Below are 26550 nucleotides of genomic sequence, written 5' to 3'. Positions count from 1 at the left end.
TACATCACCTGACTTGTTCTGTGTTTTGTTTTTGATTGGCTCTTACGGTGTTCAGTTACTACTTGCTTTGTGATGCCTTTGCTTTGATGGATCTGCTCACAAACCTGACACCCCTCAGCGGCTTCCCTAGCAACTACCACTCTTTACTGAAAGACTTATCATTAATTTAGGAAATAGCTTGGTTTTGGTCTGTTCCCATTGGCCTTGAAAGACCATATTGTGTCAGATATTGTTAATTCACTAGGATTTCTACATGCGTGTGTGCGAGAACACTTCATGCATAGCAGATGCGACATAAATTAAACAACTCATTAGACAGAAGCAACTGTGTATGGCAACGTTGGGAGCTTTTTTGGAAGACCCATTCATTGTTCTTCTTTGGAACTACACATTAACCTAATTGGGCCCAGATGTTTCTTTTTAAAGTACACGAACGCACGCACACACTTGAGAGGGAGAGATAAGTGTGTAAGCAGACAGTGCCCAATATTGCCTGTGTACAGGCAAAAGTAGCTAGACATCCACCTTATTTATGTAGAACTTCACCCCACTGTTTCCTTCCTACATAGCTCTATGGAATTCTGCATCATGACATCATGGCTCACCCTTTAATTTTTTTCTATATGTTTTGTGTACTGCTCATTGTCATTGTGTGATGTAAATAGTTTCAGAGCGTGCAGGTGTCCATATGCATGTCATTCTTGATGAATAACAGATATCAGAACTGAAGTTATCAAAAGCAACTAAGGGTGCAATCCAGCCCTTGACCAGGAGGGTCGGCATGCTTGCGCCACTTCAGGAGGAAGCCAGGCCGGCGCTCAGAGAGGTACCGGCCTGCGGAGCCTGATGGAAGCCTCCATGCCGGCTTCCTCTGAGTGCCTTGTGTTGGCAAGGCTGCGCCGACGCAAGGCTCTGAGGTAGGTGGTGGCACGGAGGAGTTGGGAGGGAGGCGTTCCTGGGTGGAAGGAGGGTGGACGGCCCCAGGGGAGGGTGGTCCCAGGGGCGGGTGGGGAGCAAGAGGTGGGGCTGGGATCCAGCAGTTATGGGATCCAAGCCTCTGTGCTCTCCTCAGACTTGTACCACCTCAAGAGGTAGTGCAAATTCAAGGAGACCCATAGGGGTCTGTGGTCCTTACTTGGAGGTAAGGGAAAATGTTTCCCCTTGCCTCTGGCTGAGCTCCATATGGCCCTATCCTACACTGGATACAGCGCAAGCCTCTTGGTTTGCCTGTTCCAGTGCAGGATAGGATTGAGCCCTAATATACTGAATTTTCCCCCCACCCCAATCTTAGTGAAAATTGAAGCCTAATTACAGGTGCAACCTATTTATCCACAAATTTTTTATCTGCCCATTTGTCTCAGTGCAAATTGGGTGGGGGAAACTGAAAGTCAAACAGACCTTTGCCTGCGATGGCATCTTGCTCTGTTTCAAGGCAGCCCAAAACACTGCAAAAAGGCTCTGCCTCGAACAGGCAGGGAAATAGCCCTGGGGCCCTTTCGAAGGAAGAGTGACACACCTGGAGCCCCTGAGCCAGCAAAGAGGCTGAAGAGGGGAAGGGGTGGGCCCAAAACCTCTGTAGCCAGAACACGTGCAGCAAGGTGGAGCATGCACACACTCTCTCTCTTTCACACACACACACAGAGGCAGGGGTGGTAGTAACAGAGGGGACTGCTTTAAAAAACCCAGAGAGTGTTTGCCAAATTCCCCCTCCCCTTCAGACTGAGATGCTGCAGGCTCTCCATGCTCCAGCCTACGGAAACAAAACAGCCCAGCAAGCAAGTCTTCCCAGCGAGCCAAAGCATGAGATTTAGGCTACAATCCGATCCACACTTTCCTGGGATTAAGCCGCATTGACTACAGTGGGGCTTACTTCTGAGCAGAAATGCATAGGACTGGGCTCTTAAAAGCTTAGCATCCCACCTGTGAAAGAAGCGGGGACAGCTGGCAACAGGGGAGGCTGAGTATGGAGTGGAGGAGGGGGAGGGGGAGGCGATGGAGAACAGCTGCCTTAGTTTCTTTCCAGCCCCAAGTATCAGGCTGCAGCGTATTCGCGTAACTCTATGCAATTTAGCATAACACGTTTTTTCTTAATCTCGGTGGGTCACGGAACAGAACTCACATGCATAGTTTCCAGCTGTACTTTCATTTTCTCTGAATTAAAGATTTAATATGGCAGTATGTGACACAAAAAGATATATACTATATTGTGTTACCTGATATTTTTAATCTGAACATCAGTTTTGAAGGCACTTCAGCTGTCTGTCATTAAGCAGCTCAATCCTATCACCCCACCACTGGTGCAGCTGTGCCAGAATTTGGCAGTGTTGGGAACTTGAGTCAGGTGACTTGGATACGAGTCGTGAAATTGCATGATTTTTGCTGACTCATAGCCCAATCCTATGCATGTCTACTCAGAAGTAAGTCCCATCAGAGTCAATAGGGCTTACTCCCAGGAAATGTGAGTAGGATTGGGCTGTTAGTGACTCATGAGTCGTGCTCATGGAAGATTTGGAAAAAGACTCGAGTCAGGCTCCCCCTGACTTGGCACTCGTCCCCACACGTGCTGACTCGAGTCTGCTTGTGTCTTCTATCCCAGCTCTCACTCAGTCCCTTCCACCCCTCCCGCCCTGTTTACAGATGGGCAGGGACAGCAGGGGAGTGTTCAGAGAGAACTCTGACACACACACAGAGTCCGGCAGGAGCCCCGTTTTTTCCATGGCTGGCTTCTTAAAGGGAGGGGGCTATTTGACTTAAGTCCATTAGAATCACTAAAGGATGACTTGGCAACTTGGAAAGTGCCCGTTATGACTTTTTTTTGAGTTGGGCTGTGGGGGGCAATGACTTGGTGACTTGACTTGAGACAAGCCCTGTTGGGTTTTCCCAACACTGAAAATAAGTGTGCTGTGTCCAGCGTGAGCGGGGGGAGGGCCGATCAGGAGGCTTCAGCAAGGAAAGGGGTTTTAAATTCCCTTACTCCTGCAAAAGCTTCCTGATGTTCAATGGGTCTCCTTGAATCTGCACTTTTGGTTAGTGCAAGTTTTAGGGGAAAAAGGGGGGTAGGGAAGTTGCTGCTGAAGGGAATAGGATCCAGTGTTGTCATCACTGCTGATCCACCCCCTCCCACAGGCTCCCCACCCCCATTATGCCCCCTTCCCATCTCTATTCAATCCTCCCCCACTTCTCCCACCATTCCTGCTGACTTACCTGCTCTGACATCATGGCAGTGTGTTACTCAGCGCACTACCAGAAAGCGCTTTATGGCGCTTTGCAGCGGTTGCTGCTAGAGGAACACATGTTCCACTGGCAGTGAGGCTCAATAGGATTGGGAGTCTTTGAAATAAGAGGCAGTGTGAATCAATGCAGATAGGCTCTGGGAGAAACAGTAGCCATTTTAAAACCACTTGTGCTAGGACTGGCCCAAGACCTCTGGACACTTGACGTGGTGTGTTAATGTTGAAGCAGAGGCGCTGGTGGGAGGTCACTAGGCTTTTTTTTTAATGAGTCAGATTGTCAGTGATTTCTTTGCCAGAGGTGCAAATAAAGAACTTGTAGAGTATTTTAGCCCTGCACATGGGAACCTTCTGGTAGAGAAGGTTCTGCTTTGTGAACTGGATGAACTGTGGACTCTTAGCAATGGATAAGATAAAAATGGTTGTTCTATTTGGTTGGGGATTTATGCTGAGAAGAAGGATTCTGAGCAAGAAATAAGTAGTGCTACATACATTTCTGACTCCTAGTTTGTCCACAGTAACTCCTACTGGTTGCAGTTCTAGCATACCTCACGCCCCACTGGTAGCCCTGAATGTAGCAGTTATATCTGGCCTATAAGATGTAATTAAAACGCAGATGCTGCACCTGAATAGTTTGCCTGCCTCTACCCTTTTGCTTGGTTGTTGCCACTTTTGCATGTATTGCTTTTTAAATGTTTGCTTCCCTACTGTAAAAATCAAGCCTACTCTTGGCACAACTGAGCATACATGATTAAACTCTTCTAATTTGCATTCATATCAGCTGCCTGTTAAGAATTTAATTCGCCACTCAGCGCCAGCTTCTTATTCTAAAAGGTCATTTGAATGACGTCTAAAATTATGGAATTGTTATTCTTGGGCTTGTTGTTATTCTGTGTTTGCACCTCTCTCCCCCCCTCCTGTGTGTCTCTTATTTTAAAATGCAATAAACAATTAAAGAAGCAAGTCAGTCTCAGTTCTTGGACTGCCATGGTAACAGTCTCAAATACTGGAGGGAAAAGATGGTACACAATTCAAAAGAGCATGTTTATTGCATTTGGGGCCAAATGTCCAGTGAATCTGAACTGAAATCCCAGTTATTGACGTTGTTGATCCTCACAACTGCTGTTAGAATGAAAGGGCTGGAAGGATAACCAAAAGTCAGCTGGTCCAAACTTGTACATTGGCATGGTTTCCAGTTCATCCCTACTTTAGTTTCCCAGTCTTGCTACCTGAGATCCTTGAACTTGAGATCCCAAGAATCAACCTTATGCAGGCAAAGCATATGCCATGTTAGTGAGCTATGGACCTTTCTAAAATTTAAACCAGTTACCTGTTGCTCTACTCTTAATAGCAAGGAAAACGCATATACTGATCCCCAGCCTAGATGCCTGTCACCTAGAAATGTGGCTCTGTAGCCAGGTTGCAGTCTGTCTGGATTAAATGCTTCTTCTTCTTCCACGCAGTTGTACTAGATGTGATGCTTCTCTTGTCATAGCAGAGAAAGATATTTCGTGTGACATTTGGACTTGGCAGATCTAGTCCAAGAACTTTGCTGTTTCAACAGCTGCACCAAATGAGTTATATCTCAGCATCCTCTGTGGCACTACAAAGGATTCTGGAGTGTACCTCCCAGATTACATGGGGTTTCACTGGTGGCTCTAAAAATATTGCTGCGCCAAGCAACTGTTTATGTTTATTGTGCAATTGGAAAGAGACAGGAAGCCTCCCTCAATCAAGGGACAGTACAGCAAGGTAGGGGACAAGATTATGTCTCATACATCAATACTTTTCTATTGCAGTGTTTCCCTTTTCCCACTTTTGTGAATGTAACAAAAGTGTTTTGTTTTTGTTTTTTTAAAAAATCAGGGCCACTTTGGTTAATATCTATATTTTAACCTTTGGTGGATGGTAATTTGTTGCGAATGTCTTAAGCTTGTCTGACATTGTTCATGCCTCTTTATATGCAATATTCTTCTTATAGTTACCTGCTGTTTTCTTTGATGACAGAACTTCCATACACTCACCCCTTTTTCTTCAGTTTGACTTTTTGTATTATTGTTGTCGTTATATAATTCAGGAGAAAAGATCCAAAAATGAGACATGTTTTTAAATTGTTTAATTAAGCTGGTCCTGGGCCATGTTTCTGCCACTTTCAAACCATTATCATGTAATTAATTTATCTACTTCAGGTTGCCCTGCCTCACCAATGTTTTTGATGTCTGAAAATGGAAAACAAAATAATTGCTAAATCACTGTCTTGCCTGCAATTGACCTGAAATTTGTAGGCTACCTCTTCTCCTTTCTGGGATCACTTCACAGGAGTAATGTGGCATACTGAGAAATGTGCCATTAATGGATCCATTCCAGAGTTTGGATCTTGGTGAAACACAGGTGTGGCAGCGGTACCACGTGGGAGGGTCAAAAGCAATTTTGCTGAAGAAGTCTGGCATCCTTTGCCAAATATCAATTTCAGTCAGAAGCTTTAATTTTAAATAAAGCAGCTTTATTTTTTTCTTTAGAAAAGAAAACCTTTAGCCAATGATGATTAATACTGTAGATTTGAAGTATGTAGATTCAGAAATGTGTTTTTTAGATTTCAGTTTCTGTACATTCAGAAATATGTTTTTTTGACTGATATTTAAATAAAAGTTCAGGTTAAAACAGAGGGAAAGGATACACCTGATTTATGTGGGCATTTCTGGGAGAGAATGAGACATGAATGAGACTTCGTGGGCAGGCAGGGCTCTCTCAAGCCTTCACTGGGCTTTATTTATGGGAGTGAATGTGAGAAGGGCAGTAAGCCAACCACCATGAACTTGTACATGAGTCATGATACCTTTCCAGCAGAAGATTTCAGGATGGGTGGCTCACATGAAGGATGCTCTGCCATTTACTGTTTCTGACGTGCGGTGGACTCGTCATAGCTGTGTCTGTAGCTAACTCACGTAATTGATGTGCATATCCATTGACCTTCCAGCATTTCCTCTCAGTTTAATGCCCAGCAATTACATGCCTCACATCAGGGCTCAGTGGTAATGGCCCTTCTGTGTTCTAGACACAGGGGGAGGAATTCCTTTTAAAGCTTGGTAAGACTTTTCTGCTACCAAGCTCTGTTACAGTCCACTTCTTTCTGGCTACAGCAGATTTGCTGGGTGTTTTGGGCCTGCTTTGTTTCTCTGTGGCATCCCACCCTCCCGCGATGGAAGTGTGTGAAGGGGGCTATTTTGGTGTCTGTTGCAATTTATGTTCATATTTTATATGAGCCTAAAGCAGCCACTTTCTGCTGTTGCCAATAGAGGCACACATAGTAACTCTCCTTCACACAAACACCTCTCTGTGTGATAGGGAGCACTGCTTAGGAACATAATAATTCTAAACTGTATGTGTGTAGCTGCAGTTGTTGTTTTTATTAAGATATTGCCTACATCTATGTGCACAGAAAAAATAGAACAGTGCTGCTCTTCTCTTTCTACCTGCCATAAAAGATGTAAAACCCAACTCTTCTGGATGGTGTTTGGCTGCTGACTCATTTGTAGGCTGTTAAAATTTTGTTCAGTGTATGATGTCATGCATTAATCTATTTTTTGTATGTATTGTTAATTTGTACTTTGAAACATGTTTAACGGTGTTTGTTACATAAGCCATGCTGAGCAGGAGAGAAGTGGCATGTCAATGGTTTGAATAAAATGGACACACTGTCCCACTGTTGTGTAGTGGGAGGCACCAGTCTGTGATACCACACTGCAGGGGTGTATGTTTATTAGGGTCAGCTTTACTACAAGGCAGGATGAAGTGGGCCATTTCTCAGAGGCAGCACTGCAGCCCACTGAGCATCTTCCCAAATGGCTTATAGAAGAAAGGCGAAATGGTATTGCAACTGGTTTTTTTACTCCCTTCCTCATAGATAATGATGGAAGGGGGAGAGATTTGAAGGAAGGAATTGGAGGTGTGATTCGATATGGGAAAAAAGAGAAAAGGAAGGAAGGGAGAGGGAGGGGAGCCATTTGAAGCCCTGATTCAGGCAGTAAAATATCATGTGTTGGCACTGATCATGCATGCACTCCTGCAGTGTAGAATTGCATCTTACAAAAGTGGCTCCTGTGTTTCTGAACATACGTGTGAAGGGCATCTATACTGGTTGCTCTGGAGTGACAGTGAAGTATGGACTAGTTTTCAACCTGAGAACAAAGAGCTCCCTCTATGAGGAAGCTGCCTTATCCTAAGTCAGATTGTTGGTCCATCTACCTCTGTACTAGCAATGCAGACAGGCAGCACCTGTCCATACTTTCAGACAGGAATTTTCCTACCCTACATAAAAATGCTGAGGATTGAACTGGAGACTTTCTGCATGACAAGCATGTACTCTGCCACTGAGCTGTGGCCCTTGTGTAAGTTTTCAGCCATGTTGGGGTTTGGACTTAGACCTAGAAGAGCCAGGTTCTAATCCCTGCTCAGCCATGAAACTTCTTGGGTGACCTTGGACCATTCACTATCTCTCAGCCTCATCTACCTCACAGGATTGTTTTGAGGGCAAAAGGAGGGAAGGAACTATGTACACTACCCTGAGCTCCTTGGAGGGAGGGTGGTATTAAAATGTGAAAAATAAATAAAAGAAACAAGCTGTGTCTCCACGTATATCTCTATGAATATTTTGCTCCAGCCTAGAAACATTTGCTGCTGAGTGATCACTTTCACCCTGTTATGTTTTTCTCTTTCTCTTTAGCTATCATTAATCCAAAGCAGCCTAAGGAGACACCCAAAAGTTTCAGCTTTGACTACTCTTATTGGTCTCACACAACAGTAAGTGGACACCAAGCCAAAAACATGGGATAATTGTATTGCTTTGGAGAACTTTTGGGATTGCTTAGCACTGGCCTTGGATTTTGGATCCACAGTGAGATGCTCCTGGATAAATATCTGACTAAAAATAATTTAAGAAAATTATTCCGTAAATGATTTTGAACAGGAAATAATTTTGAAGAATAATTGCAGGCAATTCATGGACAAGTAGCAGGGAAATGTGACTCAGCTGCATTTCTGTATTTTGCCAGCTGTGTTTGTGGGCCTTTGGATTATCCCTAATGTGTACTCCAAAGGATTGGGAAAGGTGCTGAGAACTGTATCTGACTGATTAATCTTACTGGTGTTGCTCAGAACCTCATCAGCTGGTTGGATGCCTGCATGATTCATTGCAATTCTCTCTTTACTACCCTTTGAATGGAAGTCCTACCAAATAATCCATGGCCTACAACTTGTCCTTGAACTTATGAACACAGCCATTTTGTTTCAGAAATGGGGAGGAAAGCCGAGACCCACGAATGGCTGACTCTTGTGAAACCCTGAGAGCAGGTCTTCTCTGCCTTAACTGCAGTTGCCGCCTTTAGTTTACCATTCCAGTGTTGCTATATCTTGACCTAAAAGCAGGGGTGACGCAACCTGAAATGCCACCTTATGCAGGCTTAGGTGTGCCACCCTTGTTGCTAATCCCCCCTGAAACCGTTACCAGAGTCTTTGTGTATTCCATTGTAACCCAAAATCACTCAAAGCTGAGCTGCTGAAAATGGGGAATGATTGGCTTAGTAGTCAAGTAAGCAGGAAGCAGAATCTGCTCTCTGCTCACTCTAAAATGAAGCCAATTATTAATGGATTGAGGTGGTAGCAGCAGACTCAGGGTGACAGACACCCTGAGTCTGCTGCCGCTTTGGAACTCTCAAAATCTGCCACCAGTGCAGCTGCTTTTAGCAGCTGCATGGATGGGCCAGCCCCCTTTCCATTGCTGTGGCTGCCCTCCTTTGCCTCTCCTCTGTTTGCTTCAGTCCCACCCAGGCACACCCCTTCTCTCTCCTCCACTGGTGATGCGCCTGTGATTTGGCATGCCATCCACAGTACCGTTAAGTAAAGGGATAGTGGCATGCATCATGTGCTGCTGGGAATGGGGCTGGACTAAGATTGGTGAGCCATGTGCAGAATGCAACATGCAGAATAGAGATGGGGGGAAGAGCAGTGAACCCAGGGGTGGGAGTGTGCTTTGTATCCCTTTGCCATCTGAGGCACCTGAGGGGTCAGGCTGGCCCTGAAAGCTTCCACAATTAGAGTGTTTGCTCTTCTATTGCATGGTGCAGTTTTCAGGTTTGATTTATACAAACAAGCTATGGTGGGTTGGTTCCTTACTGTTCAGCCCTCTGGAGACTGCTTCACACAATGAGAAATTCACGTCAACCATGTAGTTCCAGCAATATTCAACCATATTTGTGGTAAAAATATCTGGTGTTAAGTAGCCATCATGCTGTTGTTAGGATGAATAAATTCCTCAAATACCAAACAGGAAAGTGGAGATAGACTAACTCATTGAATATTTGGAGCCTTCCAGTGGGAAGAATAAAATAATTTCTTCCTAGTGTAGAAAGTCATGAAATAGAGCACCACAGAGCCAGTTGGAAAGTGGTAACCCAAACTATTCTCCAGTGTTAAATAGTCGTTAGGGCTTTGGGTATTCCCAAGTTCTGCAGGATATTCCTTGTAAGATGTGAAGGCCTGAGACATAGAAAGCCGTGGGCTCTGAAATAGTATTGGAAGCCTGCAGAGTGAGCAGAGACTTCCTCTCTTCCTTATTATCTGAGGGAAAGTCACTCCTGAATTGTTGAAAGGTCAGTGTAGATAGACATCATACTATGGTCTTATTTTTGCTCCAAGAGTTACTGAGTAGTCATAGTAGAAGAAAGACTATTTTAATCTGAGTGGGTTCTGCAGAGAAGGCCCAATCACTCTATTGTGCTTTTAGAGTAGTTCATGTAGTTCATGCACAGAGTAGCATGGAAAGGAAAAGGGAGAATGTTGCCCTGAAGGCTGGCCCATCATGAAGCTAGCTGAGATGGTAGTTTCAGATATTGAATGGTAGGGGGGTGGACTACTGCTTCAGTTCAAGTGCTGGCATCCACTGCTCCTCCTCTTCCTGTCCCCTGGATTTGAAAAGAGGAAAAAGAAGTGTGGAGGGGAGAAGAGGGCTAGATTGTCCTGTCCTTTCCTCCACACCTTCAGTTCAATTCTGTTCCCCTCTTTCTTTTCAAATACAGGAAGTTGGAGGAAGAGCAGTAGCAGCTGCAGCTGGTATACTGGTGAATAAAGGATATGTGTTTGTCATTTGATACACTGCCATGGGTATCAGGAGGTCTCAGGCCAGCTCTTCTCTTCATTCCTTTCCAACTTTCTCACCTTCTTCTCCGTTTTCTTTTCCTTAATAGCCTGAAGACATCAACTATGCCTCCCAAAAGCAGGTATACCGAGACATTGGAGAGGAGATGTTGCAGCATGCTTTTGAAGGTTATAATGTCTGCATTTTTGCATATGGCCAGACTGGGGCTGGCAAGTCCTATACGATGATGGGCAAGCAGGAGAAAGACCAACAAGGCATCATCCCCCAGGTAAGTGTATGCAGTTGGTAGGGCCAAGGTGGGTGTTTTTAGGATGAAAGAGAAGGTGCAGTTTGACATCTTCATAGCATTTGACCATTCTGAGAAAAAAAATCTGTGGCTTCTTAACTGAAGGAAGGTTGTGGTGCCACCTAGTGGAAGGTGAGTTAGATTTAACAGCAGTGGTTGGTAAGAGAGGAACATTTAACTCCAAATAAACAAAATATGCAAAAATAGTAGTGATGGAGTGAAAAAGATGTCGGTTCCCAACAGAAAGTGTTGGGTTGCTTTAAATTAGATAATTTATAGTCTCACGAAGATGGAAGCATGATCTAAATAGATTTACATAGGGTATAGATCCCAAGGGGGGGGGAAAGATTTATAACATGATAAAAGGAAATGTCTGGTCTATTTTATCTGGAAAGTCGTCAGAATTTTCAGTATCATTGAATCACAAAGAAAACCGTTTCAAGGTGACCCAAGCCGCCTTTCAGGAGAAAGGTGGGGTATAAATCTAACAAGCGAATAAATGATGCCATTAGTGACATCTAATAACTTTCATAAATATTGAAAATATCAGTTTGTATTTGGTGATTTGTTCTGTATCTGAAAAACAAAAATAAACGTTTACAATGTAAGATTTTGCAAATTGCCACTGTTGACACTGTAATGTCCCAAAGCAGAGTTCTATAACTTATGTTAGATGTATAAGATAGTGCTTATTAACAGATGCTTTAACCGAATACTTGAAAACTGAGGATTACTTCATTCAGTGCCTTGACTGAAGTATGTAATCTGTAAATGTGTAAGAACATTTTCATTTTAACTGCTGCAAGGATATTAATTTGGAAGGCACATTTAAGTCCAAAAGTATCTAAATGGATTAGCAGGATTTGGGAGCTGCTCAGTTTAGTAAAATTATTGCTTTGCCAGAAGTCTGAACCAAATATAAGAACATTTTAGGTGACTAGAATTCCATTATTACATGAATGTTGAAATCTCCATAACATTAATACTTGATCTTACTTATATAGCATTGATTATAAAGTTATTTTCTTTATTTGGTCTTACATTGTTGAGGAGATAAAATGAAAGTGTCTGTAATCTGGATAGATGTTCTTGTTGTTTTAGTTCTCTTTCATTTTTTTATTGTGATTTTATAGTGTGGATTTTTGATTTTGGTAAGAAAAATGGGGTAAAATACATAAAAATAAGTTTTTTGAATTGTTTTTACGCTGAGATACACAAAATAAATAATAATTAAGACAGTGGTGTAATTGCAAGAGACTCTGAGCCGTGTAACTCGCTGAATGGACCCAGCTTCCCATTAACTTATAGGTTTGGCAATCTTTATGTGTGCAAGAGGATTCAGTTTAGAAATCCAGAGCAATTTCTAGTATCTGTTCCAAGGTCACTGGGTAGAGTTTCTCCTGATTCATCAAAAACATCTATCAGTGACACTGAGTGATCCTAGAAACGGAGATTGTGCTGGAATTGTTTACATAAAGTCTTTATTTTTCCAAATGACTGTTTTCAGTTGAAAGAAAATCTTTATCCCAAATAATTCTTTTTAGAAAAATTTCTGTTACATTTGGATAGCAAATCATCAATACAGTCAGTTCTCTTCATATGTGAATTCGCTATCTGCGAATTTGCTTATCTGCGAAGGGCAGAATTGCTACCTTGTTATCTGTGTCTCTGCTCTGATTATCTGCTATGCAGAGACCTTCTGCAGGCTACACAGACCTTCAGAAAGGTGCCAGTGACCAGCACAGACCCCTTTAAAATGGCCGGTGGAAGCTTCTGCTGGTCATTTTAAAGAAGTCTGGGCTGGTTGCAGGTGCCCATTCTAAAGGTTCCTGCAGCCTCCAGAAGGACACTGCAGCATTCAGACATATTTCGACACTTTCTGCTTCACTCTGCTGGTTTCCTGAGGGTCTCTGCTGGATTCCTCTGATGATACCCCTTCCCCCCCCATGGTACTCCTTGATCCCATAGGATCAATTGTTCATTATCTGCGAATTTGCTATCCACTAGGGTTTCCAAGAACCTAGACATAGCAGGTAATGAGAACAGACTGTATTTAAAAATCAAAACATTTTAACAACTTCTCCCTTTTAAAAAAAATGAGCCACTTAAATTAGAAGGGCTGAAGCGGGGCTCATCCAAGACTGTCTATAGGCATATCTGCAGCGTGATGAGCAGTTGCGTACCTGCCATAGACCAGGATGGGGCAAAAGCCCCAGGCACTGGCCACTAGGACCCTGCAGAAGCTTCCCTGAGGCACCTGATGGGGACGGAAACTGTGCTTCCAGAAAACTGGAAGCACAGTTTATAGTGTTGGGGAACCTCATAGAGGCTTCCCCAACATAGGCAGAGGTCCTGCGAGGCTCCGTGAGCCTATGGTGAGTAGGGGGGTGGATTTCTGCGCGGGGTGGCGATAGCCCGTGGGGATGGTGCCATTGTGGAGCTTGCAGAGTGGTAGAAGATGCTGGTGTACAATACTTGGATTGTGTATAGCTGTTTGCAAGCCCAAGAGCTTCACTTCAGCCTCCTCTGTAACTTTGCAAGAGATCCTGACTGGGGAGGTGCACCTCTCAAGTGGTGATTCAGTGATATGGAAAACTATGACTCCTTCCCAGATGAAAAGGACCCGTCATTTTCTGTAATGAGAAGTTAAAAATATTCTTCCGATTTGGATCTGTGGGTGCATCTCTGCTGCTTCATTGGTGGACCTTGGGAATAGAGTTCTAAGGCTTTCTCTTTGAGTACTTCTGCATGAATATGTTTGCAGAGATTGGTATGCTGAATCACAGCAGCAGGCAGTCACAGTCTACGTGTTTAGAAGAGCAATTTCCATTCCCATCTCTGCTAATGCAGACTAACAATACAGGAAACAGGACCATCAAAATAGCAATAGTAACTCTAAACTCCTGCAACAATAAATGTATTTTTAATAAAGTACATTCTGCTGCACCTTCCTCTTGCCATCTGATGTCACCAGTGGAAACAGTTTGTGAAAGTCCCTTTAGCTTGTGCTCTCCAATAATATGATCATGTACCTTATTAGACTTCTGTAAGGATTTCTGGTGAGGGATGTGGTAATGGACGTGAAGCTTTTTAAGCACTTAGAAAAGGTGCCTACTGTACATATTATCAAGGGACATTCACAAGAGCAGTAGTTCCACTGTTTTAGGGTGCAATCCTGAGGCGCCCATGGGCTGGCGCAAGTCCCTTATGCTGGCCCAGGAGGGTCGCGAACATGCCGTAAGGCACGTTTGTGCCTCCTCGGGAGGAAGCTGGGCCGGTACTCAGAGATGCGCTGGCCTGTGGAGGCTGACGCAAGCCTCTGCACCAGCTTCCTCGGCTTGGCTTGTGTCAGTTCGCTGGGCCAACACAAGCTTCTGGGGTGGGCAGGGAGGAGGCAGGAGGGAGGCATTCCTGGGTGGGGGGCAGCCCCAGGGGCAGGCGGGGGGAGCGGGAGGTGGGGCTGGGATCCAGCACTTATGCTGCATAGATAGAAAGTCCGAATAGGAGGCAGGCAAGGGGAAGCAGGGTTTGCCTTCCTGTAACCTGGGCTGTTACAGGAGAACCTGAGAACTTAGAGCTGCTAATGGTGTCTTTTTGTTCAGTGCAGGGCGGGAAACATAAATTGCAGATCTACCCTCTGTCCTGGCTGACACCACAGTGACACAGATATCCTTGTTCAACAACAGTTAGAAATCTGTGTGACTGCCAGATTCTTGTGGTGTATTCTAAGTAAATGGTACTATTGTCACAAATGCACATTCACTCTTCTTTCTTTGTCATTTTCCACAGCTGTGTGAGGATCTTTTTTCCCGAATCAATGACACAACGAATGACAACATGTCCTACTCAGTGGAGGTACAAACGGATACTTTCTCATAATTTATAGTTTTCTATAGAAGGAATTTATGATGGGATTATTGAATATGCATGGAAGCAGTATCTAATTACACAGATGAAGAGCCATTTTTTCTGGAAAATGTGTTAACCAAGAAAGCTCTGGATAAGCGTGATACTAAATTCTAGACTAGACTAGTCTCAGATTTGATCAATATGTTTATATTTAGATATGATTTTAATGTACTGCAGCTGCCTTAATCAGATTTCATTGATAGGTCCTTAAGAACTTCTTCATGCTAGCCCTAGCTGAAAATTCTGAAGTGATATGTGTTTGCTGTTCACAAAACAGCTAATTTCTGTAAACCATTTTCAGTGACTCTGATAGTGCCATCTCCTACACATCTCTCTTTTTGCACATGTTTCAGTGGCGGACCTGCCATTTATTAAACCGGGCAAATGCCCTGGGTGTGGAGACTCGCGTGCCTCTATACCACCTGGAAGCTTCACTGAGGCTTCCGATGTGGTCAGAAACTTAGCTTCCGGTTTGCCAGAAGCATAGTTTAAGATGTTGGGGAAGCATCAGGATGTTTCTCTGATGTGTCCTGGAGTCGTGCGAGGCTCCACAATGTTTTGTTGAGTGGGGGTGGCAGATTTGCACATTGGGGGGCAGCATCCCCTAGGGGCGCCATCACGGACCTTTGCCCCAGTGCATGGAGCTGGGGAGGTCCACTACAGACGTTTATAATTGTGTTGTGTTTTGAGGAGTATCTGGTAGTGTACATAGTTGTAGACAGAAGATGTAATCCTTGGGAAATTGGGCAATTGGTAGAACACTGAAAGGTTTAACTATGTGGTTAAATCACATTAATTTATTTACAGACTTTCTTTGTGGGGTATTTCCCAAAAGCTCTTTTTCCCAACTCACTGTTGAAAAATACTATTTTGCAGGTGTCTTCACTGTAGTCAGTAGGTTTTGTTTCATTGTGAAGAGATAGTTTGCAGCTCGTGTATATACTAAGTGCCAACAAGATGTCAGATCCCGTCCTGGGATGTTGCTGATGTCCAAGAGGACCTCATTTCTCACTGTATGATTCTGATAGTTTGGACCTTCTATTCCACAGGTGAGCTACATGGAAATATATTGTGAACGTGTCCGTGACCTCCTGAACCCCAAAAATAAAGGGAACCTGAGGGTGAGAGAGCACCCACTTCTTGGGCCATATGTCGAGGATCTCTCGAAACTAGCTGTCACATCCTATAATGACATCCAGGATCTAATGGACTCTGGGAACAAAGCCAGGTAAGAGGGTCTTTACTGTTACACTATGTGCATTATGAGTTTCCTGACTGAACTTTTGTCAGCTTGGCTTTCCATCTGAATAATTTAGAGTTCCTAGTGATAAATTTCCCAATAGCATCAGCCATTTATGCCAGGCCTGATGTCAAGTGAAAATTAACACTTTCCCACTGTTCTTATTCAATAGGACAGTGGCTGCCACCAACATGAATGAAACCAGCAGCCGTTCACATGCTGTCTTCAATATCATCTTCACCCAAAAACGGCATGATGCAGAAACCGACATCACTACAGAGAAGGTGGGTGAAGACAGACTATTACAGGCATATCTGAGCAGCATGAGGGTTGGGATGGTGTATAGCCTGGTACAGTCTCATTTACTGTCAAAACAACTGCCCAATCATGCTAGCAGCACAATCCTATGCATGTCTGCTTAGAAGTAAGTCCCATTATGTTCATTGGGACTTATTCCCAGGAAGGTGTTCACAGGATTGCAGCCTAAATCTTCTACCATTGCCAAAGAATGACTATTTAGCTGAATTGGTTGATTTAATATGATGATAATATGATGCTGAAAGCATCATTTCAGCAACCTATGAGAAAACTGCTTTAAAGCATTGTTTAGCTAGAAGATGAACTTTCTAATCTCTAGTGTCTCTTTTCCTCATTTATTCATGGGCAGCCTGCACATTGCAAGGCGTGGGGAGGCTTTGACATCCTTTTGAGGAGAAAAAGTAAAATCTGCAAACGTTGGGGAAGAAGGAACATGTATGGACTAGTGCTGTCAGCACTTATGCCAAAAGAGATGAGTCACTATGGGCAATACTAGGAATATCCACTGAAGGTGAATTCTCAGGTCAAGTGCCAGACTTGGAACAAATCCCTACTCTCTGATGTCACCAGGCTTAGGCCAACTGTGTAAACAACCCAGGGCGCAATCCTAACCCCTTATGTCAGTGCTTTCCAGTAACATCCCCTTACTTTGAGGAGGCCTCGTGAGTGACACCCAACTGCAGGATGCAGCACGTGTCCCATTGGCACCGCTATGCCAGTGCTGGAAAGCACTGACAGAAGGGGTTAGGATTGCGCCCCAAGTGGTGGTGTTGTTTGTGCATTGGTTGTTTTACTGAACATTGCCATGCTTCTTTCTTGACTGAAGGAGATTAATAGGTTGTGCAAACAAATGAATTACATTTTGCAAAAACTAAACAGCTTTCAATTTGGCCTGTCTGGTTGGCACTGTGTTTGTTCATTTTGATGAGGTGAGAAGAGCACACTAAAAATTTCCTTCATGAAAGCTCCAAACGTTTCAGGATCTTGACTGCAGGAGGCCCTTCAGATTACTGGCAACAGTGAAGTTGAACTTTCATTTGAGCAGAGCATCTGCTGCCAAACTGTGAACTGTATAGGATATGTGTATTATTGTTACTATGTCTTTTATTTCGATCATATCTTTCTTCCATGGCACTCAAGGTGACATTCATAGGGTTCCCTAGTGATCTTCCATCCAGTTATTAATCCATTCCAGAAGTGTGTTGTTTCAGCAAGATTGCTACATAATTCACTTTCAGGCCATACCTTGGGATCATCTGAAAGGTGGATGCATTACTGAGCAAAGATATTGCAGTAACAACTACTTCACATCTTACTTTTTTTCCAACCGAGATTTCCACCCTATGTATTGGAAAAACTGTGCGCCTCTGCATGGGAAAGAAAGTGCCTTCCCCCCCTGGATAGATGTGGTGGGAGATGTCACAAGCAATGTGTTCCTGACTTGTTTTCTGATTTCAGGTCAGCAAAATCAGCTTGGTGGATCTTGCGGGGAGTGAACGGGCTGACTCCACAGGAGCGAAAGGCACAAGACTGAAGGTAAGAGAGAGGCCCAAATGAAGCTAAATATGAGTCTTTTTTTGTATGGAGGATTGAGCACTCGGAGGTCAGTAGCATAAGTTTCTCTCTTGGATAGCTATATTTGCCAGTCAAACAGAGTGTAAGAAATTATACCCAGTAATTATCCCTATTTGTATATCAGTCTTCTTCCATCTACTCTTGTTCTTCTTCTGTTCTTTTCTGTAGTGTTCTCTCTGCTACTGAATCCTCATTTGCCAGCTATTAAATGCATCCCATACTGGCACCACTCATTCACTCTGGGTTGAGAAAGTCATTGGGGAAAGCTGTCCATCACTGTGGGATGTGTATCACAGACACGAACTATGAGTGGTTCTCAATCCCAGCTATTGTGCTATTTGGCATGTATATGGCAGTTAACACAATTTCTTTGTGAACATTCTTTGTTGGAATTGCTTAATACAAACTAGAATTGTGTCATTCTCGCAGGAGGGAGCAAATATCAACAAATCACTAACCACGCTGGGAAAGGTCATTTCTGCTCTTGCTGAGATGGTAAGCTCCACTGATGCGAGTGGGAGGGAATGTTTGCCTACTGGTGGCATGTGCAAAGCTTTCATCTCCCAATATGCCCTTTGAAATGCTTTGCCAGGATAAAGGCCATTTGGTCTCTGGAAAAGATGTTGACTAAGTGCTTGATGTTACTCCAACAGCAAAGAGACACAGAGCACCTATGCATCACTCATGTGCTTGGAAAGAACTATCTGCTAATTAAAACAGGAGATTTCTAGTATACCTAGATTCTTAAAATTAGGTCTAATTACTAAGAATGTGTTTATAAAAAGCAGAACAAAGAGAGATCATTTTGATCAATTGTGTAAAAATACTTCAAATGCCAAACAGTGTGTGTTTGTCTAAAAACAGATGTTTTTGATTGAAAGCATTCTGATCATTCTTTTAATACAAGGTGTTCATGGCTTAGGCCCTGGAAGGTCTAAAACACATGACTGGATCTTAGCAGGATATATTTTTAAATTTGTTTGGAGCCCACACCTGAGCTCTTTGGTGCTGGCTTTACGAGTTTACCGCCAGCACTAGGTGTCACAAACATGCCGTAAGGCACATCTGCAGCACCCAGAGAGGAGGGGCCGCCAGTGGTGGGCCAGTGCCGGTTAGTGCTGAGCCTCAGCACTACTTGGAGGGCTGGCCAGTGCTTCAGTAGTATCAGGGTTGGGGGGAGGCAGAGTGGGGCAGGAAGAGGGAAGGGCAGGGAGAGGAACTGGGGTGGGAGAGGGGTGGGACTGGTGTTGTTCTACTCTGGTCTGGAGCTCTAATTTTGGTCCAACATGGAGTCCCTCAAGTGAGAAGCCTCAGTACAGGGGCTTTCCTCCTTTCCCCAAGGAGACCTCTGGTGGCTGCCTTGAGGCTACAGGATGCAGGGGTAGCTGCTTTGGTGCGGCTGCACCTGGCAGCAGCGCTGCCTTTAAGATTGGGCTGTTAGATATTTATACTACCTTTCTATTATAAAATGATGCCCAAAATAGCTTGCAATGAAACAAATTCTTTGTATGGCTGACATACACAGTGATTATCTTTAAGGGCTCAGGATGGAAATGCTTTTGACCTAAGGAAAGGAATATATATTATACTGTATAGTTAGTTATTGCAAAAAACCAACTATTTCATTGATTTCTTCTGCTGGTGAATACAGTTAATAGATGTGCACAATACAAACAACCCATTGAGCCAGATGGCAGAAAAAATACACAGAATTGCCCATTCCCATTTTACAGTCAGTGTAATATGGGCCATATTACCCCAGCTGTAAAATGGGAATGAGAAATCTTACATTTTTTTCTGCCTCCTGGCCCAATCAAGACATTAAGCTTGCAATCCTATAAACACTTACCTGAAAGTAAGTCCCATTGAAGGCATTGGGACCTCTTTCTGAGTAGACATGCATAGGATTGGGCTGTGAGTTAGCTCTTACTGCTGTTATAAACCTGTGCATGGGATGTGCCACTTGAGACTATAAATTAAATAATTGAATGTCCTTCATATAAAAATATACTCGATATATAGAGACAACAGGATGTCAGAAAGAACAGTTCCCCTGAAGAGGGTCTGTAGCTCAATGGTAGAGGCATGCACACAGAGGGTCCCAAGTTAGATGGATCGTCTGACTTTGTGTAAGGCAGTTTTCATACATTCCAGCTTTGCTTCTGATTCAATTCTCTTCATCTATAGTTGCTATATTATTTCCGAGTTGTGAGGAATCAGGATGCTGTCCCATTTTTCCCCTCAATCATTCTATTATTTGATTTTCTTTGGTCACATGTGATTGTGAAATTCTAATCAATATTTCTTATTTCTTTCCAGGACTCTGGACCAAACAAGGTAAGTACCTATATTTAGGAAAAGAAGGGTGGTGATGGTGGTGATGATCTGTTTTCTTGGTTTTAAAAAGATTGGCTATGAAGGCCATGCAGTGGGATGACATTTTCACTACCACTCCTGTTTTCCCTGTTATTTTGTGTTTGAAACTGCACTGTGTGATTTAGCCACCAGGCATCTAAGGCTCTGGAACCATCAAGTAGCCAGAATTAGAGATTCCTCTGAAAGTAACTATTAATTTCCTTGTTAATTTCTCCTTCTGTCTAAGGGCGGGATAGGAACAGTAGTTCAAGAGGAGGACAGCTTAAGATTTCTTGACCAAGCACTTAAAGGCTTATACTTCCTCCTAGAATTAGTATGAGAGAGAAAGAAGAAGCCTGTGAGTGGATAGGCGGGGAGCAGGAGGTGGGGCCAGGACCCAGCAATTATGCAGGATCCTAGCCCCATTCCCAGTCGGCATGGAACAGTTCCAGGCTGCTCCGTTCTACTCAGATCTGTGCCACCTCTTCAGGTGGTGCAGATCCAAGTAGACCCATTGCGGCTGCTGCAGCTCTCCCCAGGGTAAGGGGAAGTTTTTCCTCTTGCTTCAGGCCAAGCCTCAGCCAGCCCCAAACTTGCGCTGGATACAGCTCAGGCCCGCCTGCCTGCCTATTCCAGTGCAAGTTAGTATTGCGTTGTCTGTTGGATAAATAGGGGCCTTTGACAGTAGTGTGGAAGGCTGGCCTACTCTTGTAGGAAGGTTAGAGAGCAATGTCTTGTAGTCAGTGAAGTTCCTCCAAAAAACAAACAAACACATAGCAGCATTATTAAGTGCTATGGAAGGAAAAATTTATAGTCTTGTAAACAATTTGATTGCTCCAGAGAAGCCTGCAAGCAAGTCTTGTAAAGAAACAGCACAATTTTTTTCAGCAGGATCTATTACCCAAACCTCGGATCCTAGCAGAAACCTTAAGATTTTACAAGAAGCATAAACTTGAAGGAAAATCTGTCTTTTTAATTTGCAGCAGAATTAAAAAAGCTTTCAGGACATCAAGGGGGGCATCAGTGAGAGATAGGTTTTTTATGTAGCTTGCACAGTGAGTGTATTCAGAAGAGACTTTTAACTGAAGAGAACCTTACTTTCAGTCATGCTGTAGAAATTGGGCTGGCAGTGGAAACAGCAACTGAAGATGTAATGGATCTCCAAAGTGGGATTAGAAAAGAAACTGAGATGCACAATACGGGTGCTGAACAGAACAAGGGACAGCCTATTCAGGAGCATGTTATCAGTGTAGAATGGGATTCCACTTCCTTGATGAGTGCAGATTTAAAGATATCTACTACAAAAAATGCAATCAAAGGATATGTGGCAAAGCGTACAGGCAAGGGCACCTCATGATGTCACCAAGGAAATAGTATTTGGTCTTTTTCTGATCAAAATAGTAGTAACTTAGAATGTGAGAGTGATCTCGTGAGCCTGGAAATACATAAACTGAGCACAGATGGTAAATCAGTATTGCTGTTGACTCCAAAGGTAGCTGGGAAAGATGCAGTTGGACACAGGGGTTGCTGTGTCTGTTGTTCCATGAGCAGAGTATGAAGAAGCTCTGGCAGACGTCAAAATGAATCACATGTCCCAGTAGCAGGCCTGGGGTGGAGAGGGGGGCAAAAGCCCCAGGCACTGCATCAGTGGGGGGCACCACCATACTACCACCACTGCTGCCTTTACCTGCCCTCCAGAGCTGTTCTGCAGGCAGGCAAAGCATTGTGCGGCATTCTGGACTGCTCTAAAAGCTTTCTGAAGCCTCTAGAGCACTCTTAAGCATCTGTGGGCTGTCATTGACTGATATACCTAGACATATTAAGTTAAGTCCCATTATAAGTATGTAGAGATACCAACCTCACTATTGTGTTGGTATCCCTACATACTTCTAATGGGACTTAATATGTTGAGTTAACATTGTTAATTTAGTTAACACTCCACTATTGTGTTATTGTTTTCTTGCAGAATAAAAAGAAGAAAAAGACAGACTTCATTCCATACCGGGACTCTGTACTCACTTGGCTCCTCAGAGAAAATTTAGGTACTTCATTAGTTATCCTGATCTCATCCTAGTTCAATCTCACCAAATGTGTCAGCAGTGATCCTTTAATCTCTTCTTTCCATTTGTAGTGTCCATGATACAGTTCCTGCTTCCTCTGTTACAAACAGGAGCTGCCCCAAACCAAATTGCAACAATAAGTTCAAGTCACTTACATCTCATACCTGTACCCCATGTGATTACATGAATGTTGGGACTATGATTGCTTTGCAGGGGACCTGGATTTTTCCACTGCCTGCCCACGTCCTGTGGGTCAAATGATATGTGGGTACTAATATGAAAGAACAGATAGGAAGAGTGTTAGAAAGAAGATAACAGCAACCTAACAAGAAGTTTGGTATAGGAGTTTAGCCTTATATCAACCGGTGTTTGTGCTGTTCCCTTGACAGGTGGTAACTCTCGGACTGCTATGGTTGCTGCTCTCAGCCCTGCTGACATCAACTATGATGAAACTCTCAGCACCTTAAGGTAGGAGCTATGCAAGATTTTTCTCACTCTGATCAGGGGCCTAGGAAAAAAGAATGAACCCCTTCAGGTTGTAGCCCTTGTGCAGCATTTTTTTCTTCATAAAAATATTCGGGGGGGGGGCATAAATAATGTTTGGCTAGTAGATCAACTGGAGTTTTGCTTATGAAATACAAAATTAATTTTTTTAAAAACTTGAAAATCTGAGTCAAAGTTTGAAATAATGTGAGTTCCAAAGGATGTTCGTAAGTCACAGTTTTGTCTTCACTATAAAGATCGAATTTATATTAACTGACTACCAGTTTGGTCAGCTTTTAACTCCACAGTACTTTGTGATAAAAGTAGGGGTGAACGAAATGTTCAGCAATCTGAAAAAGCATGCATTTAACTCAATATATGTTGAGCAGGAACATTAAGCAGGGAAGTTTTCATATAGGCCAAATTGCCCTTGTGTGTATTACAGTAGCCGTGTAAATTTATGGCTTCTGGTTGTGCTTACTTAATATATTTTATTCTGTCTTTCACTTCTACAATAAAAGGCTTAAGGTGGCTAACAGCAAACTGTATAACTATCTTACTGTGGTGTTAAATATGTTACTTTTGTGTAAGCATGCTTAAGCCATTTCTGCCCAACGTTGCATATATGCAACAGGAATCAAATGTGTACACCTTTGGGCTGGGAAGAATTGGGTTAAGATTGTGCTGTCAGAAAACTCCTCTGGTAAATCTCTCTGTGTTCTGTGGGGCTTACTCTTAGGTAAGTGTGCACGAGATTTTCACTTGAGCTAGTTTCATATAAAATGGTTGTTGCCAGAATAATTTATGTAAAATTATAGAAAGTAAAAGCAATCGTTACAGTTGAGATAGGGAGGCTAAACTGGATCACTTTTCAGTGATGTGTGTATTAAGCGCTTACACTGGAATGAAAGAGGCAGAAATATAATAAATTTGTTCAGAACTGGATTGAAGAATTGGCCATTTTTGTTGTTTACTGTACAGTAAGGCACATTTCTCCTCTGATACGAGTGCTTATGAAGTGCTGTCTTCACAATGACTCTATTTGTATTTTCTAGGAAATAAAGGGATGGTATCTTTTCTTGCTTTTGATAAAATAAAAATTACACATGAAAAATGGAATCCTTGCACTTTCCCTTCCTAGCAGCCTGGCTTGCATTACAAGCCTGGACTTGCCCATAACTCCTTAGTGATGACATAGTAGAGCCTCTTCATATAGGAGGCATGTAATAAGTTCTTCCCTGAACTGATCAGAAACAGTTTGAGGTGCTGCAATTTCTCTGAACGTAATATTGTCCTTCTGGGCTTTCACAGTGCTGTTTATTGGCACTAGGGAAGAGGGATGAAAACTGTTTCCTCCCTTGCTTGGGAGCACTGCCCAGATATTGGGTTGAGCGAACTTCTTTGTCCTTCTGAGGAGGCCAGATAAATTCCAGTTGCAAGTGACCAAGAAGAATGCTTGCTTTTACTTGGCATTACTGTTAACTTGCTACCTAGAAGGATAGAACTGTCCAAATGAGTGTCATCAGGCTTCCCTGTCCAACAGAATGCAGAGGCTTTCTTCTATCAGGCCTTATCAGCTTACAACGTGTCTTGCTCCTCAGGTATGCTGACCGTGCCAAGCAGATCAGGTGCAATGCTGTCATTAATGAGGATCCAAATAACAAGCTGATAAGAGAACTGAAGGATGAAGTCGCTCGTTTGAGAGACCTGCTGTATGCCCAGGGCCTGGGAGACATCATTGACAGTATGCTGCTTTTTATGCATTGGATTGGGGTAGCATTTGCCTATGCCTTGTTGTTCACTGCCCGCTAGAATAGAGGGGAAAAATTGACACTCTGCATGGTTTCACTGTCTTCCTAATCCACTGTGATGTGTCAATAAAGGGGGTTCTAAGGGCCAACTCACGCATTATATCTACTATATGGAGGCTGCTTCAAGTCACTCCATGTGGTAACTTGCCAGGTGTACACTAGCTCAGCACAGGCTTTATCACACCATCACAAACTTTAAGCAAGCAGATTGCAGGTGCATGGTGAGAACGGCTTGTTTCAAGTGTTAAAACTCTACCCTTGAATTGCTCTCTATGCAACAACAGCCACACACCTACAGCTGCCTCTGTAATGTGGAAAATGACCCTAAGGCAACTCTGTTTCCAGAACTCTCGTTCGCCTGTCTTCTGTTTTCTCCCGATGTTTCTTCATAAAGTATTATCAGTCTCTACGTATCCAGTTCTGGACATTCTTGATTAAATCTCCATATTGCTACAAAGCTGCTTGCTTCTTATAGTAGTAGGATCCCAGAAATATTTTAATTCTCCTGGCATGGGCTTGGTGAATTATCTCACCATATAATGTTCCAGTGAGTGCTTCCTCACTGCTAATAGGAAAAAAAATTGTTTGACTTGAAGGATATGCATCTCAAGGCCTTTCCAGTCAATCATGTGTGAGCAATAAATTAAGCAATTATTGCAGGGGATCCCATGTAGTTCTTCTGTCCCATGTAGTTCTTCTGTTGTGGAATATACAATAAATTTCTCCCCAACACTCTGACAGCATTATTTTGTTGGTAAGAAGATATGATCCACCCTCCACTCCACCTGGTCAACCATTGTGAAGTGCCATTGGGAAGGTGGTTACACATGCGTCATGGGTGCCTATTGGGCAGTTCCCAAGTCATCAATGGGTATCAGCAAGGCTCCTCTCTCACCCTGGAGCAATGAAAAATCATTTCATTAGCATTTCCTGTTAGCTTTAGTTAGTTAGCCTTATTTATTTGGAGGTTTTGTGATCACTCTCTGCAGAGCAGGAGCAAATACCTCCCCATTAAATAAAAGCTATAGAAAGTGTCTCATTCACCTCATTTCTCCCTACAGTGGGACTATATCCCATCTTGCATGGTGTGATAGTAAGACTATACTAGCACAAGCAGAACACTAAGGACGTATGGAAAGGCCTTCAGATGCTACCTCCTTACTTCTATAAGATGAACCTACTCTTGTTTTCTTTGTCTTTTCCTCCACCTTTCTCCTATCTCTCTTAGCTAATCCTGTTCCAGGAGGACCTAAATGTGTGTATTCCCCCATTGCTGGTATTTTGTGTGCTTCTCTGCTTCTGACAGACTCAGTCATAGCAAAGGAACATAAGTACAGCATGAGAAATGGACTCAATAGCCCATGACAAGGCTAGCAGGAAGGGAATGCTCCTGCCTTCATAGCAGGAGTGTTGCCTTCAGAGCAGGGCAGTGTTGGAGCTGGTCACCTGCATCTCCACAAAATTGTAGAGAGGGGACAAAAACAGAGGCATTGGGAGAAATGGAAACAGTACAAATAATATTCTGCAGAGGCATTTAGTGTTGTCAGGGTGCACAGAGCAGTGACCAGAGATTAGTTTGTAGCCTTGTACTCTCATTGGAACCTTCTTCCGTGGAAATGGTCTTTTGCTCTGTGAAGAGGCCCAGTGTGAGGCTGGCAGCTCTGGCCCCCATTCCCTTTTCATGAATGGAGAGGATCTTTCTAATGCCTTCTGTCCCTCCTGATGCAATGGGATCCTAACTGGGCCTTGATTGACACATGCATAAAGCTGGGGTTGTGCACCCGTAGACCACTACACAATTCAGGCCTGCTCCAGGCTTTTTGCCCAGTGGTCTTGCTTGAAGATCCTGGGGATGGGGAGGAAGCCAACATGTTCCTCCACAATACCTGCAACTCTTCTTTGCCTTTCCTAATCCAGTTACTAGGTTAATTTTTGTTTTGTTGTCCTCTCCTCTAAAATCGTTTGGGAGGATTTTGCTCTTGAGATTTCCTTTCTCCATGCTGTAACAGTGTTTCCTGCTGCTTGTGCTACTGCTGTTGCTGCTGCTTCTGCTGGGACTGAGTCTAATTAACCTGCTTTCAGGGCGGTGGGTGGGATAGCCTGCCCAGAAGCACTAAAATATCTGCTTCA

At 43.4% G+C, this 26550-nt stretch overlaps 1 protein-coding gene across 17 annotated transcripts in view; it reads left to right on the top strand.

Annotated features, from left to right (window-relative positions):
* The window catches only part of KIF1A (kinesin family member 1A), a 114508-nt gene that overhangs the window by 14236 nt on the left and 73722 nt on the right, over positions 1-26550 (top strand). For 9 of the 17 annotated variants that reach the window (XM_066621194.1, XM_066621193.1, XM_066621192.1 and 6 more), the window contains exons 2-12: positions 7954-8030; positions 10472-10651; positions 14459-14524; positions 15628-15806; positions 15991-16102; positions 17595-17672; positions 18141-18206; positions 20031-20048; positions 22033-22108; positions 22516-22594; positions 24211-24353. In XM_066621194.1, the coding sequence (XP_066477291.1) occupies positions 7954-8030; positions 10472-10651; positions 14459-14524; positions 15628-15806; positions 15991-16102; positions 17595-17672; positions 18141-18206; positions 20031-20048; positions 22033-22108; positions 22516-22594; positions 24211-24353 (1074 nt within the window). Of the gene's footprint in view, positions 1-7953; positions 8031-10471; positions 10652-14458; positions 14525-15627; positions 15807-15990; positions 16103-17594; positions 17673-18140; positions 18207-20030; positions 20049-22032; positions 22109-22515; positions 22595-24210; positions 24354-25648; positions 25676-26550 lie in introns of all 17 variants that reach the window. The other 8 variants (XM_066621190.1, XM_066621189.1, XM_066621187.1 and 5 more) reach the window with 1 other exon arrangement.

This window comes from Tiliqua scincoides, chromosome 3, assembly GCF_035046505.1.
Source record: "Tiliqua scincoides isolate rTilSci1 chromosome 3, rTilSci1.hap2, whole genome shotgun sequence".
Classification (NCBI taxonomy): Eukaryota; Metazoa; Chordata; class Lepidosauria; order Squamata; family Scincidae; genus Tiliqua; species Tiliqua scincoides.
This window is presented reverse-complemented; position numbering and strand designations above follow the sequence as displayed.